General features: G+C 39.3%; 1 protein-coding gene across 1 annotated transcript; it reads left to right on the forward strand.

The window, feature by feature from the left end:
• Positions 1-1529: 1529 nt before the first annotated feature.
• Positions 1530-12183, forward strand: LOC129104189 (activin receptor type-1C). The gene is made up of 9 exons (XM_054614747.1): positions 1530-1574; positions 5413-5643; positions 8541-8783; positions 8907-9137; positions 9228-9395; positions 9669-9825; positions 10484-10608; positions 10906-11036; positions 11862-12183. The coding sequence occupies exons 1-9, from the start codon at positions 1565-1567 to the stop codon at positions 11985-11987; spliced, it is 1422 nt and encodes a 473-aa protein (XP_054470722.1). The 5' UTR covers positions 1530-1564; the 3' UTR covers positions 11988-12183.
• Positions 12184-15790: the final 3607 nt, after the last annotated feature.

Below are 15790 nucleotides of genomic sequence, written 5' to 3' on the forward strand. Positions count from 1 at the left end.
GCTCAACATCTGCACTGATAATGCAACAAACTTATTTATATTCATTGGAAAAGGTCAAAAGCCCAGGCACTTCCCTTGCCAGCTGTAAAGTGAAACTGCGTGCACAGCAGATATATTGGCAAATGACAAACAGAAACTGGGCCCCTGATGGTTCTCGGACTGATTAATATGCAAGAGGAGTTATGGGCCGTGATAAAAACACTAACAGTAGATGTCGTTGAACAGTGCTGAAACCCCCTTCTTGCATGTATCAACAGCTGTCAAACCTTCTACGCAGACTGTCTTCATATTCATTGTCAATTGAACCACCCTGCACCGACAGACCACGGAGAAGTGCCTCGACCACTTCCAAAATCCAATCGTATTTCCCAGAGATTCTGTACTACTTCTGTTTACTTACAGCTGACAGGTAGAAGTGGAAATCTGTTTATGATTGCCTGCCAAAATTCTATTTCTATGGCTAACTTTTTTAAACATATCCACTTTCACAACTAGTAGAGTCAGAGCAAAGGTTATTGCATTAGTGGTATTTGCAGACAAAGTTCCTGGATTAGCTATATATTTCTCACTAGGTACAGTAGACTGCCTAAACTTAGCTGTGAATACAAATAAAAAAGTACATTTTGTCCTTGCGATTTTGCTCTTGTAAACTCAGTTCACTCATCCACTCTCCTTGGTGACATTGGCACCTGCTGTTGCTAGGGATGGTGCCTAAGCAGCAGGAACACAACTCGGTCACATATGGCCTGCACTAAATAACTTATTGGAAGCAGGTGAGTTGTGCTAACATTTGCACTGAGCTTAATGTACAGAAGACTGCCTGACGGCGTTTACTCTCTGCTTCGTAGGACAGGATGTTTGCAGTGGTATCTAGGCTAGTTTCTTTTGCAACTTTCTTAAGCCCAGGGCCCTACATAGGTTAATAAAGTCACTTAAAAACCAGAATGTCAACATGGACCCACTATGGTCTATGTACACATGAAGTTGGAGAAAGTCTGTGAACTTTCCCAAAACAATCATGTTACCTTTGGGATTGTGTATGATGAATACAGAATACCCTGTGATTTTGTAAGTTTGTAAGTTTCATAGTGGCCTTTTGTATTTACATATTAAGTGTACTTTGCACAATTCTGCCTGGTTTCCAACCACATTAAGCATTCAGGACGTATACGTTCACCTTTGTGAACTGTGTCTGTATTCAACATGCAGACAGGAGGTGGTGCTTCACTGGACCTGCAGCAGTTAAATGGATGTGCAACACACTTTCCCTCTCTCTCTCTGGCTCTCATTCACATGTCTCTATCTGAGGTCTGCAGCTCTAATCCTCTTAAATTCTAGTCAACAGGGGCGGAGCAAAACTCTCACTGCGTTTGACAGCTTTTTCCCCTCCACGCCTTCACTGTGCGGGGCATTTGTGCGGGGTGCATGGCCCACGGACTTGACCGCAATGAACAATGTGTTCGTGTAGAGTAGCGGTGTGAACGGAGCAGATGCTGCTCTTGCCATGATTCGTCCCGGGAAGCACAACTTTCAAGCGGCGTTGATCTTCCTGTCCTTCGCCCAGATGACTGCAGGTACAGTAGCTGACAGATCCACACTCACTCAGTTTGCATTTGTCTTAATCAAATGCACCCATTTAGTAAATTAACTTTAACTTGTTTGATAACTAGGATCAATAATAATTCAGTTGACTTTTGATATCGCCCATAGCCTATTGTATTCACAGAAAGCTGATGTTTATGTCATGGAACCTTGAATTAAAAATTACTTAACTTTTAAGGACACATTCTTTTATACCAATAAAATCACGTTTGTATATTCGAAGATTACAAAAAATATTATTTGCATGAGGCTTAATTTCTGTTGCTAATAAAACTCCAGACCAGTTATTTAAAAGAAAATGAAAATTTTTAGAAATAAAAAGCTCCTATAGGCTACCCTTCTTTCCATGTTGGGTCACGTGTAAGGCAGTGGGTGTAAACAGACATGTGCTGTCCAAAATAACTGTCTCAGAAATTAAAATAGAGAGAGTGCTTGCTCCGATAATGAGTTCATATCGTAAACCAAACAATAGAATACTGTTTTATTCTTCATTGCTATTTCCCAGCCAGTATTATGCTGTATGATAAAAAAGATTGTTTTGGGCAAAAATGTGATAGTTTCATACAGAAGGATATAGTTAAATGTCCACAACTTGATGAGTCTCTTTTCTAGAGACACTTGTATATTACATTTGTTTGTTTTATAATACAACAATTACAATTTGTTTGACTAAACTTTGTACTAGAGTTGAAGCATTTAGGTCAAGAAGAAATACCAAACATTCTCTGGTTCCTCTCCAGTGTGTGGATTTGCAGATTTTATTCTTGTCACATATGACAGTTTACTGATCTTTGGGTTTTGAAATGCTGGTTGGGCAAAAAAGTCAACTTGAAAATATCACCCTGGGCTTTGGCAGGGTGTGATCTGCATGTTGCATCATTTTCTTAGAGTTATTAGACCAAATTATTAAGTTAATAATTATTAATTTCAACCTTAATTAAAACTGCAAAAGGTGGTCCGCAGGCTGTTATGCTGCATTTTATATTGTAAAATACATAAATGAATTCCAGTGACTGCTGGTAAAACAAATGTCGCCCTCACTCACATGCTTTATCTGACTTATACCTACTGCTCTATGCGATTGTGCTGGTATTTTTAAAAATCTTTTTTTGTACCACTGTTTAGTTAATTTGATGCACTGTGGTAAAAAAGACAGTTGTTTTTCTTTTAGCATCCTTGGTATGGAGTTATGTTCCAGCATTTATTTAAGACAACAGTACAATATGTGATTTTGTTGATAGTTAGCACAACACTGTTCTCACCATGTATTTTCTGTTTTGCAAACTGAATACAGTTTGGTGTTTATGGCACCCCTTTCCCAAAACCAGTCATCCATCCATCCATCCATTATCTGTAACTTTTTATCCTATTCAAGGTTGTCGAGGGGGGCTGACACAGCTGACACTGAACAAAGGCAGGGTACACCCAAGACAGGTCGCCAGGCTATCACAGGGCTCATACATAGAGATACCACTCACGCTCTAACCTAACCTATCACACATGTCTTTGGACTGTTACATTGGGAGAACATGCAAACTCCACACAGAAGGGCCAGCCAGCAGGTTTGAACCCGGGCTGTGAGGTGACAGTGCTAACCACCACAACACCATGCCGCTCCAAAATCATCATAAAGTAATTTTGTTTCTAAAAATTGTCATTACTTCCCAGCCATCATACGTGATTAAAGAGGACATTAAACACATCCATATCAATGCTCAGTTTTTCATTTTCTTTAAAAAAATAAAAAAAAAATATATTAACCAAACATTTACCTCTTCTACAGCCCCAGCACATTCAAACTTTAATCGTCATTGTCTTTGAGTAGGTTTGTTGCCAAGCAACTCCCAAGTAGATTTTTAAAGAACCTTGAAAGTGAGGCACCTGTTTGAACTGAAGTCTGCTTTAAGAACCAAAGATTATGATGAATTTATCCTGTTAAAATGTATTCCTCACTTCTATGCTTCTTGACAATAAATATTGCACTGTTGTTGATTTAGAGTCAATTCTACACCATCTTGGTGCTGGAAGTCAGATGGTAATCAGAGACAGACTAACACATTGCTGTTTTTTTTTTTTAAATGAGATTTGTCAATTTTAAGAAAAGAATTGAACATTGCCAGCCTTTTTTCTTTGAGGTATTTATTACTCTGTCTTTGTTGACACTTTCTCATTATATCAAGGGTAACCTTCCAATGTTTCCCCTTGATATCAGTTCAATAGGAAAACAGCGGAGTGCCCCAGGGATCAATTCTTGGACCCATTCTGTATTAAAGCCTTGTATTAAAAATATTTTAGGACTGCTACATGGATGACACACAGCTGTATCTTTCATTTAAGCTGTCTGTCCTTGATAACATTTCCTTCTTACTGAGTTGTGTGGAAACAAGAAAATGACTAAACATTTTCACATGACATTAAAAACAAAACAAATACATCAAAAGACAAATCTTATCACTGACTGAATTGGACAATAGACATTTAAATTCAAACCTCAGTAACAAAAGTAGGAGTCACTTGAACTTTGACCAACATCTACAGTGGTGAAATGTATATAGTTTAGTGTCTGTTGTTATCTGTCAACTCCTGGGAAATATTAATTGATGCTTTTTTCCCTTTGAATGAGCATAACAATACTAGTGGCAGTATACATGCTTAGATTGTTCCATTTCCAGCCCTCAAGGATTCAAAAATGGCACTTCCAGACATGTAATACAATCCTAACACACTTCATAAATTACTCAGATTATACCTTTTCAACACTCAATGTGTAGAATTAGGGTTTAGAATTAGCATGGGGTTTAGCATGTTTACATTTTTCCCAAGGTCAGGTTAAATCACAGAGTTTTGGGTTTTTGACTTTACCTCCTTGTAAAACTTAAACAGCACAGATGATCATGAGCTAAAAAGATAGGCTCTGTTTTTTTTTATCATTAGCACTTTTTTTTGTAATGTTATTTCTCAGTTGTGTTTCCTGCATTGTTTAATCCAAGCACTTCTCACGTTTGTTGATACATGACAAATACAGATGATGTTAAACTGACAAGAACATGGAAAGAGGTGACGTACTGTCACAAGATGCCTTGTGATCTGCAGCCAAATCCTCCTGACAAATTTTGTTGCTACCAGACCGAGTGGGCATGCAAACCACTCATTGCCCACAGGACATACGTTTCAACATCCACCAATTATTATAGGAATTTACTCTTGCTGGTCCCCTTTATTAGGTACCCCTGTAGTATCTAATGCAAGCCAATACAGCAACTCTGCTATGAAATCAACTTTTACAATCTAGTACATTTTAAACTTTATACTGTTTTGTTTGCATTGAGCAGAAAAAATGAAGTACTGCTTTGGCAGTGACATTTTATGATGATGAACATGTTTACAACTTAATAATGTGATTTATAATACATGTCTACACCGTGGAGACATTTACTGACATTATAATTAATGTTATTATTGTTATTATTATTATCGAACTAATGCATAAATTAGAAATAGTTTACTTGAATATTGTATCATATTCTTACAGTTCAATTCAGGCACTGCAAGCTTGCTTATCACTCCCAGTCTAATCAAACAAAGCATGACAACAGCTCCAAGAGGCACACAAGATTATCTGGGTGTTAAACTAAGAGGCATTACGTTGGTTCCTCCACTTCCAGCCGTTTAAGAACATGGACCTGCTTACATAACAGGAGCTTCTGAAGAGTTACAGACTACTTGCCCCCCCACCAATTAATTAACTGGTGTCTACCAAAAGTGTCTGTTGAGAAAATAACCATCTTGAGTGACGTAATGTTTTTTTAGGTCTGAGGTGTGTGTGCCAGCTTTGCGCCAACCACACCTGTGAGACGACCGCAGACGGAGCCTGCTGGAACTCTGTGATGCTGATTGATGGGAAGGAGGAGACGGACAAGTCGTGCATGTCGCCCTCCGAGATGAAGGGCCAGGTCTTCTGCTACAGCTCCCGAAATGTCTCCAAGAGGAACTGCTGTTTTACGGACTTCTGCAACAATGAGACTCTGCACCTAAACCCAGGTACAGAGGTTTTTGATCTGATGGCTCTCTTGTAGTTCATTTAAGTTCAACAATAGTAATGAATATTTAACCTTAGGAAAGAGAAAAGAGACAAAAATAATAGCGGAAAGATGTATTCATCCCCTCAGACAGATACTCAGACAATGACATACTGCTCAGTAGATACAGAAGTCATTTGACAGCAACACCACCCCAATCAGTTTGGGATTTCCCACTCATTCTGGCCCCGGCTAGACGAGGTGGATGCTGATCCTACTAGATCCTGTGACATAACAAATCTGGCAGATGCAATGAGATGGCAGTGAGTGATCCTCCCCCTCCCTCCACTGATTTATAAATAAATACTTTGTCAAGCATGTAGTCCCACTGCAAGTTAAAAGCCTCTCATGGGTCTGCAGGATGGAATTTGACCTTAAAGCACCTGTAGATAGACAATTCAGTGGAAAACAGTAGGAGCTCAGAGTTACACTTATTATAGGGGTACATAGTGCTCTGTTGCTGCAATAAATATATTATGTTTTAATGTATTTTATTTATTTCTGTTTATGTGTAACATAATTAGTTTGAGGCAATTGCAATACTGTATAGGCCTATGTAAATTGGATTATTCAAAAAGACTCAAAAGCAGATTTGTAAAAGCTGCATTCATAATATTTTCACCAGTTAGGGGCAGGACTTCATTAAAAGCTGAAAATCACACACTTTTACATTCTCTACCCTTGTGACATGGTTAACACAGAGCAACATTAGTGTCTATTTGGAGTTGGGTTTTGTCCACTTGTAGTTATGGTTTTGTTTTCCACAAACTCCGTTATTTTTCCTTTTGCTGCTCACTGCTCCTCTATGCCCGCCAGTTAGTCTCTGCTTGTTGCTGTTTGATGAACAGGATCAGGTAGTGGGCAGTGGAATTTTTAAACTCCTGACACTATGTACTCCTAATAAATACATGGTATATTCTTAATATCTAACACCAAATGAAAAAAAATAAGATAAATAAAAGGCAAGGGAACAAAGTGTTTCCCCCCACTGATTTATTCATCTAAAGACAGTGGACCGAATCAAATGTCGAGGTGATACAGGAGATTTAAAGAGTAGTGCTGCAGACTGTTGATGAGATGGGCCAGGGCAGCACCCTCAGGCTGTGATGGTGTTGACTGTGAATGAGGACACCACAATCAATCTGTTCCACTGCTCTGCTAAATATCAGCATGTTAGCTCATCGGGGCAGTTGTGGTGTAGTGGAGAGCAAGGTAGCTCTCCATTCAGAGGATCGGTGGTTCGATACCCGGCTTCGGCAGTCGATGTGTCCTTGGGCAAGACACTTAACCCCAAGTTGCTCCCGAAGGCTTGCCATCGGTGTGGACTGATGCATGAATGTTAGTTAGAGTCTGATGGTGGCACCTTGCATGGTAGCCTGTCATCAGTGTGTGAATGGGTGAATGATATGTAATATACTACTGGTTGTAAGTCGCTTTGGATAGAAGCGTCTGCTAAATGACTGTAATGTAATGTAATCCAGTGTGTTATTTATTTTTAGACACACAAAGACTTAATATTGTTAAGTGCCCTTGCTGTTCTATATAGGCTCAATTAGTAGAATGCATTTAAACACCCATTTCCAAACATTTGTTCAACTGTTGTGTCAAACTGTTTAAAATTAGAAATGACTGCTGAGGTTACTTCCTTGACCCATGCAGAGTCACCAATAAACAGTTCGTGGAAGGTCTTTTTCCTTTTGGCCAGAGGAGAGTTAAGTGTTTTGCACCGTGTCTGCTGAGCTACAGTTGGACACATGGCAGGACACGTATTTAGGTAAAAGGCTAAAGATGTCTTAGGAAACTGTGGTTTAGTTCAGGACGTGTTGCTCTGCATATTGGGCCATCTGCAGATGTTGCATGTTTGAGGCACTGCTGGACCTGTAATGCATTAGGGATTTGAGAATGTGAAAAGGCTGAAGAAACGTGGATTAAGTATGGGTTCCTCAACCCTGCATTGTATATGTCGAAACTGTATGTTGAAAGAGTTATTAATTCCTGTAATGACTCCTGAAGTTAAAATAAGGACAAAAGCTGGCCAAATCAAGTTGGTATCCTCAGAAGTTATTCTTTGTATTTACCAAGGCCTATGATTTAATTTTGCTACTATGCTACAATGTCAGCATGTCTTTAAATCTCATAATATCCCAGCGCCCATTAGCTCTGCTATTTTTGTTTGTATCCAGGTCTCCTCTGTACACCCAGAGACAGAATGAAGGTCAGAGATGGAAAGACCAGGTTACTTTTTTTTAGTTCTTTTAGTGCACCTGTTGTTGATCAGTGCATGTCACTTATTTTAAATGAAGAAGCCTTTTGTGAATCAAAAAAAATACAATTTGATTTGAATTCTTTTTGCAGATTTTTTTTTAAAAGCTTCTGCCTCTGTATCTCTTCATTACTTTTGATTAATGACATTTATGGGCACTGATGACATTTATTTTGCTTTGGATTTTTTGGCAGACAAAACTTTGCATCTGGCAAATGTACGATTTCCATGTTTCTCAATTTTCAGATTGTCATCAGGATGGCGGCTTCATTTGGCTTAGCTTGTGTAAAAGTCAGAAATTTCTCGGAAATACAGAACATCATCGTATTTCAACAGTAGTCATTCACCATTGATAATATATTGTCCCCTTGAGATACTGATTTCAGGCCATACTTTGTAGTACACAACATAAAATAATCAATGCCCACCAGAAGGGACAACAATCACCAGGAGCTCAGTGATAAACACAACTGTATATTCCAACCTATTCTACTGATTCCTTGTCTCAAGGGTTTAATATCAGGGAGCAATGATATGTCAAATGTTGGCTACATCATCATGTTGTTGTGTGTGTGTATGTGTATGTGTGTTATCAGAGAGGCCTTTGGAAGAACCCGGCTGGAGCAGGCTGCATCTCGCTGTGGTGATCCTGGTGCCCTCCTGCCTGTTTTGTGTGGGGATCCTGCTGAGTGTGTTCGTTGTGCAGAGCCACCGCTGTGTTTACAGCAGAGCCCACAAGCAGGACCCAGAGGATCCTCTGGATGACCGGATGCTAATGTCACCCGACAAATGTCTTAAAGATCTGATCTATGACATGAGCACCTCAGGCTCTGGATCAGGTAAGAGCGACTTAATTGATGACTCATTCTATTTTAAACTTAACAACACTTGGATAAATGTGAAGCAAGTGAAACAAAATGATTATATCAATATCAGCTTAAAGTCTTGCTGGTGTGTTGCAGGTCTGCCATTGCTGGTCCAGCGGACTATAGCTCGAACCATTGTCCTGCAAGAGACCATTGGAAAGGGTCGGTTTGGGGAGGTGTGGCGGGGAAAGTGGCGAGGAGAGGATGTGGCGGTGAAGATCTTCTCTTCCAGAGACGAGAGGTCGTGGTTTCGTGAAGCAGAGATTTATCAGACAATCATGCTCAGACATGAGAACATCTTGGGCTTTATTGCTGCGGACAACAAAGGTATCAGAATCAGATACACAGACCAAATAGAATCGAGTTCACATTACATTTATGAGATAAATGTGCAAACATGTGACTCTATTCTTGCAGATAATGGCTCGTGGACCCAGCTCTGGTTGGTGTCAGAGTACCATGAGCATGGCTCCCTGTATGACTACCTGAACAGGTACACAGTCTCTCTGGAAGGCATGGTCGTACTCGCTCTGTCCATAGCAAGTGGACTGGCACATCTCCACATGGAACTTATTGGAACACAGGGTAAGGCTGTTTTCTATCTATTCTAACTATGGCACTTGTATGCTAAGTAAAACCACCATATACTAAAGCAATGTCTTAAGCCAGATTGCACCAGTTATGCTCAGCATGTGTGTCCTCAAAGCTGTTAATTGATAAATCAGACCGTAATTCAGATCTGCAACTAAAGATTATTCTGGCTTTTTGAGTGATTTATTTCTCATTTAGTCTCTAAAATTTCTAAAAATAGTGAAACATTATGGCCTAAAACCTTATTTGTGTCCTTCTTGGTTTAAGGGAAACCTCCCATTGCTCACAGAGACCTAAAGTCTAAAAATGTCCTGGTGAAGAAGAACGGCACAGCGGTCATCGCAGATTTGGGTTTGGCTGTGAAACACGACTCCAGCACCAACTCCATAGACATACCGTCCAACCACAGAGTGGGAACCAAGAGGTTGGATTTGCCTCACAACACACAACTAACACACACACACAAAGTAGAAACAGGATGAAACTGAAATAACTTGGTAACCATTGGTCTGATTAATTACATTTCCCATGGAGTCTACATGTCAGTCAGCCTCTGAGTTTCTCCAGAGCCAAACTGTTTAATAAAGTGAAATAATGAGTGTTGTTTCAGGTCTGTTGGGAAAAATGCTGGACAAAAGTCATGAAACCTCAAGCAAGAAAACAAACAGCGTTGATACAAGCATGGTACTATTAGTTACTGTAAAATATATTTGTTTTTGGTAAAGTGACATGAACACATATCTATATAGACCAAACTTAAATGCTTAGGATATACATTTTTAGACATTGGCGACTCCTAGTGGTACTTAAAAAGCTCACAAGATTCAATATATTTGTCAAATTATTGCCATAAATCACCAGTGAGGGCTGTCGGTGTTGTTTTTAGAGGTGCTGTATTTGTTCTTCAAGTTCCGGATAAGCATAATGTTCAAATCTCTTTTTGGGCAGAATTATGACTTGAGCTTGTTTTTATCCTATATTTATGATTTTCAATTCAGAAATCATTGGGCACCAAGGTCGGTTAAAGAAAGAAATGCTGTTTGTTTTATTTCATTAGGTCTTAATTGTTTTGTCCTCTACAGATACATGGCCCCAGAAATCCTGGATGAGACAATCAATATTAACTGCTTTGAGTCATTCAAGAGGGCAGACATCTACTCGCTAGGCCTGGTTTTCTGGGAACTGGCCCGAAGATGCTCCGTTAGAGGTACTTTAAATGACACACGCACATATAGACTATAGAAAAATATTTAATTGAAAATAATTTGAAAGACTCCACTATGGCACAACTAGTCGGCTACATAGTATATGACACCACTGATGAAACTGTAGATATGCCAATAACAGCCGATGTTACATCAGCCATGTCAATATATCCTTCGCAGGCTTATATAAGGTGGTTAATAATATTTTCTGATTGCCATACGCCATCAGTATTGTGTGTCACCATGTGGGTGAGGAAAAGCATGATGAACAAAATCTCCATCTTTGTGTTTTTTCACAGGACTTCATGAAGATTTCCAGCTGCCTTACTATGACCTGGTGCCTTCGGATCCAACCATTGAGGACATGAGGAAGGTAGCGTGTGAGCAGAAACTCAGACCCAACGTTCCCAACCAGTGGCAGAGCTGTGAGGTGAGATGGAAGGATGCGTCTGATGTATAATCATGTATGATAGTTATGATACTAACTCATCACCAGTGTGTATTAAACTGTTAAAGTCAGATACAAAACAATAAGAGACTTTATATGCCATATGCTTGGAGGATAAATCTGATTTATTACAACAGAGACGTTTTCTTGCAGTAGACGTGTTCAGTGCATCTCAGAACCAATTTTAAATCCACAAACCACTTCCTACACCTACACATCATTTTCACAGATTTTACCTCACTGGTGACTGAAAGCACTGTTGTCAGCGTAGCTCAGCATGGAACTTCTGAGATTAAAAGCGTACTGAAAGACTGCAGTAGGCAGAAAACATTTCTACATTTGTTTCAGATTGGTGGTTACTGAGCTTTTTAGATCATCGATGGTCCTGTTATCGGCCTAGTCTATACTGAACTGAATGAAACAGACCTCTGAACTGAAAACAGTCAAAAATAGCCTGTTTGAACTGTGATAAGATTGGTTATCTTAGATGACTGCATGTACATTGTTAGTGACTAGAATTTGTTTTTGATAATTACCAAAGGTCTTGGTATTTCAATTATTCAAGGTAAGAAACACTTCTGCCTGTTGTATGAAAAAAATAATTTAATGAAGACAATTTTCTGTCTTTGGGCTCCTTGGTAGATCACGATCATGATTGAGTGGGCGCACAGTGTATAAAAGCCCTTATTGCGCCTGCTGGGGTTTAATTCCAGCCCGAGCCTTTGTTGCAACCATAGCTATATAATTAAGCAGAAATGCAGAAAACATATCTTTAAAAATATTCCTGTCTCCTCGTTGATACACCAGGCTCTGCGTGTGATGGGAAAACTGATGAGAGAGTGCTGGTATGCCAACCCTGCTGCTCGCCTCACTGCTCTGCGGGTCAAGAAAACAGTGTCTCAGCTGTCTTCTATCAAGGATGTCAAAGATTAGTAGGATTTGTTGCCCTGCAGACCAGCACTGGTGCTGGCACTGGTGCAACACGAGGGACTGCCAGCAAACTGGGAGAAACTGCAATGGTCCGAGGCTGCCCTCTTCAGGACACAAAAGCAATGTTCACCCTCAGAGAGCAACTTGTTGAGAAGAGTTGTTTTTGATGCCAAAGTATTGTAGAGGGTGTCAGTGGCTGCTTTGCACACACACACACACACACACACACACACACACACACACACACACACACACACACACACACACACACACACACACACACACACACACACACACACACACACACACACACACACACACACGCATCTAGTAAAAAAAATGAACTAAACAGCTGCACTTTTGGTAGAGAGCCATAAGAATGTATGTATCTATAATATATTGTATACAGAGATTATTTTGCTACCTCAGACATTTAAGTGCCCAAAGCTTGAAGTTGCACATTGTGATGTTTTCGTGCCATATCTTGTATCAAACACAGTATTGCTGAGTAGTTAGTGTGCTAACTGACAATCACAAAAGGATACTGAAAAAGAAACCCTGTCTGGTTCTGACTGGTTTTAAATGACACACTTTCAGAATGTCCCTGATAATCTGAATTTTAAGTGTTTAAAGTGCTTTTGAAAAGTTATTACAGTACTAGAGATACAGTACAGAGATAAATAATGTGTTGCCGGTCCATTGGTTCTGTTGGTCCAAATACCTCAACAAGTATTGAATGGACCACGATGACATTTGGTTCAGAAAATCATGGTCCCCAGAGGATGAATAATAGTAATCCCCTGCTGGGCAGAAACTAATAAGAGTTATCCTGAAATCTACAGAGTGGACCCTTTTGGATTTAGTTACAGTCTTGACCGTTCCTCTGGTGCCACCCTCAGGCCAAACTTTAAATATTTAGACTGACTGGCGGTAAAATTTTAATCTATGAAGTTGTTTAATGGGATAACAATAATGGCTATAAACTTGTTTTCTTTTCCTTTACACAAAGAGAATTATAGCTACAAGCTCCTGCTATAAAGTTTGCACATTTAAAGCTTTCAGTTGTTGAAAATAGCTGCTCTCTGATAGTTAAACGCTAGTTTGATGGCAAACAAAACCTCATTCATGAATGTGAAAAAAGTTATGTTTTATATTTCTAAAAATACATAATTTCACTCTGGAAGGATGTTATTCAAATCATAAAATCTGTAGCTACCCTAATGCACGAACTTTAGTATGCAAACATTGGTTTATTGGTATTTTTTACTGGGAAATCTAAGACTACATTCAGTAAATGTTAGAAAACACCCAATAATCCAAGCCTGATGCTGCTTTACAGCAGGTTTTCCCAATGCACTACATCATAGCAAAGACCAAGATAAGATCAGATCTTGATATAGATCCCCATAAAGCTCATATGAAATCAGTTAGACATTTCACTTTTCTGGGTGATGGGTGCACATGTGATCACTGTCTGATGAGGCCTGTAAAGTCTTGTCATAACAGGATTAGGGAAAGTGCACATGAGTGAATCTGTACATCATGTTTGCTTATATGCACCCACATGTGTGACGGTGTGCCTGTTTGTGCCTGTGCGTTTGTTTCAAATCATGTGGAGCGACCATGTGTTTAAAGATGTGAATCTCATTTTTTATTGTAGCGTTCGTGAAACTGGTGCTGTGGAGAAAACCTGTTTCCCATCCATCATGGCTTTCAATTCATCCGCAGTTAAAGTCCATGTTTTTAGTTGCTAAGGCGAGTTACTTACTTCCATGTAGCTGCTTAGTGTTGACACATATAAATGTTCTGTTATGAAGGCGTCATGACGACTTCTTGATAATGTAGCATCTGCTGTCGCTCTCCTGACAAATATCAGTTCATGTAAATCTTTGTGTTTTTCTTTTTATGAGATTATTATTTGACTTCGATAATGGGTTCATTCGACTTTCTGTGTCTCAGAATACAGATATGAAATATTGAAAATGCAGTATGAGAGAGTCCGGTTCTGCCTGGTTCCATTGAAAGTACTTGTGATATATATTTCTTTTTTATCAAATGTTGTATCTATGCTGAACCAAGCTTATCTTTTGTCTATAGTGTCATATCTGTTTCTCCAAGAATCAGACAGGTGACACAACCGATCGCTAAGCATATAAAAGATTTTATCAATCATTCCAAAGAGGAGTGACAGCCATGTGCAATTTCGGACTGGTGTCTTTTTTTATATATTGTATATGAAATTGCTAAATGCTACAATCAAATGTGAAACCACTTTCATAAAGTAAGACCTGCTTTTTGATTTTCAAATCATCCTGTTCTGTAAATCAATACGGTTTTGTGTCATTGCTCAGTTTTCATGCCGTTGCATTGTATCTCTTGCACTATTTATTCTGTATAGAAATCTGTTACATCAGTAGGTCAATAAACTGTTTCTCATGGAGTGAACTGTTTTTATGACTTCTTTTCAAAATCGAAATATGTTTTTTAGTATAAATTGTCTAACATTGCATTTGTAATTTTGAAAGCACTGACTGTGCAGAGCTTTGCACATTACTGAACGTAGTACAGAATTTCCCAGAGCAACTTATCTGAAACAGGTCCTTTTCATCTTCACCATCACGCTTTTACCTTAACTGACATGACTCATCTCTGCTTTCTATTCTCCAGCTCGATTCGTGTACACCGCTTATAATTTGTCAGTTAGACAAAGGAAATAAAAGTGTAACATTGAGGCCATCAGCACTATGAAGATGACTCAACGCTGCAAGATTGTGCTGCAAGTTGCTTTAACAGATTTGACTGTGCTGCCGGTCACCTCAGATGAGAGAGGTCACACAGTGTTACCCACAGCAGGTTTATGGGGCTAAGAATGTAACTAGTTTCACATTTTTTCACATAACAGAAACTATATTTGTGAATACAGAAAGAGTTCATTTCTAGACTGTAACATTGGAAGATAACCACTTGATATGATTTACGAAGAGTCCTTTAGAATCTATTTTAAAAAACAAAACACATATGGCCAATATGGATATATGAATATTGTTTTAAGATGCACTTTAAAACTTGTGAGTCTAGTTTTTTAAAACTAAAGCAAAGATTTACGTTCTGTTTACTCCTGTATTACAACATTTTGACTATAGTACATCCAATGCTTTTCCTCCACACATTCATCAATCATCATGAGAGTGTATGCTGTCAAGAAGAGAAAGAAGTATAATCTTTTCTGTAATTATAGTGCTTTATCTATGGATGGGAGTGTGCAATGTTATGAAGAAATGGGTATCTATGTTCCAGACGGTCCTTTGGTCGGTTGGCCAATGGCTCTGCCGCAGGTCAATGGGGCAGAGGGGATTGCTGTGGGGCAATCTGCTTGTTAAGGAGCATTTCAATTGGGTTCATATATACAGTACTGAGGCTCAAAGCGAAAAAGACAATTTTCTCTGATTTTCTAGTCACCAAAGAAATGTGTCTTTTGTGCACGGTGAAAGATGATATTCTTTTTATGCAGATTTAACAGTCCAGCTTTTGTAAGGACTGGCGTGCTAGTGGAAGAAGGTTTGTGCACTGTGGCTCAGTTTTCTTTGCCCCATTCACCATTGTCACCCTGTCTGAAGGCCTGTCTGTTTGATTTCCCTTTTGAACCAACCATGTCTGATGTGTTCGGCCCATTGACCCATGCTGTCTGTTTGGGGAGCGTGACACTGGCCCCGAGCTAAATCAGCCTTTTGTCTGTCCTCATAAGACAAGTCTCCCTGCTTGGCAGAACACAGGAATCATGCTCGGGCTGAAGCTTAACCCATTGA

The sequence above is a fragment of the Anoplopoma fimbria genome, chromosome 16, assembly GCF_027596085.1.
Source record: "Anoplopoma fimbria isolate UVic2021 breed Golden Eagle Sablefish chromosome 16, Afim_UVic_2022, whole genome shotgun sequence".
Lineage (NCBI taxonomy): Eukaryota > Metazoa > Chordata > Actinopteri > Perciformes > Anoplopomatidae > Anoplopoma > Anoplopoma fimbria.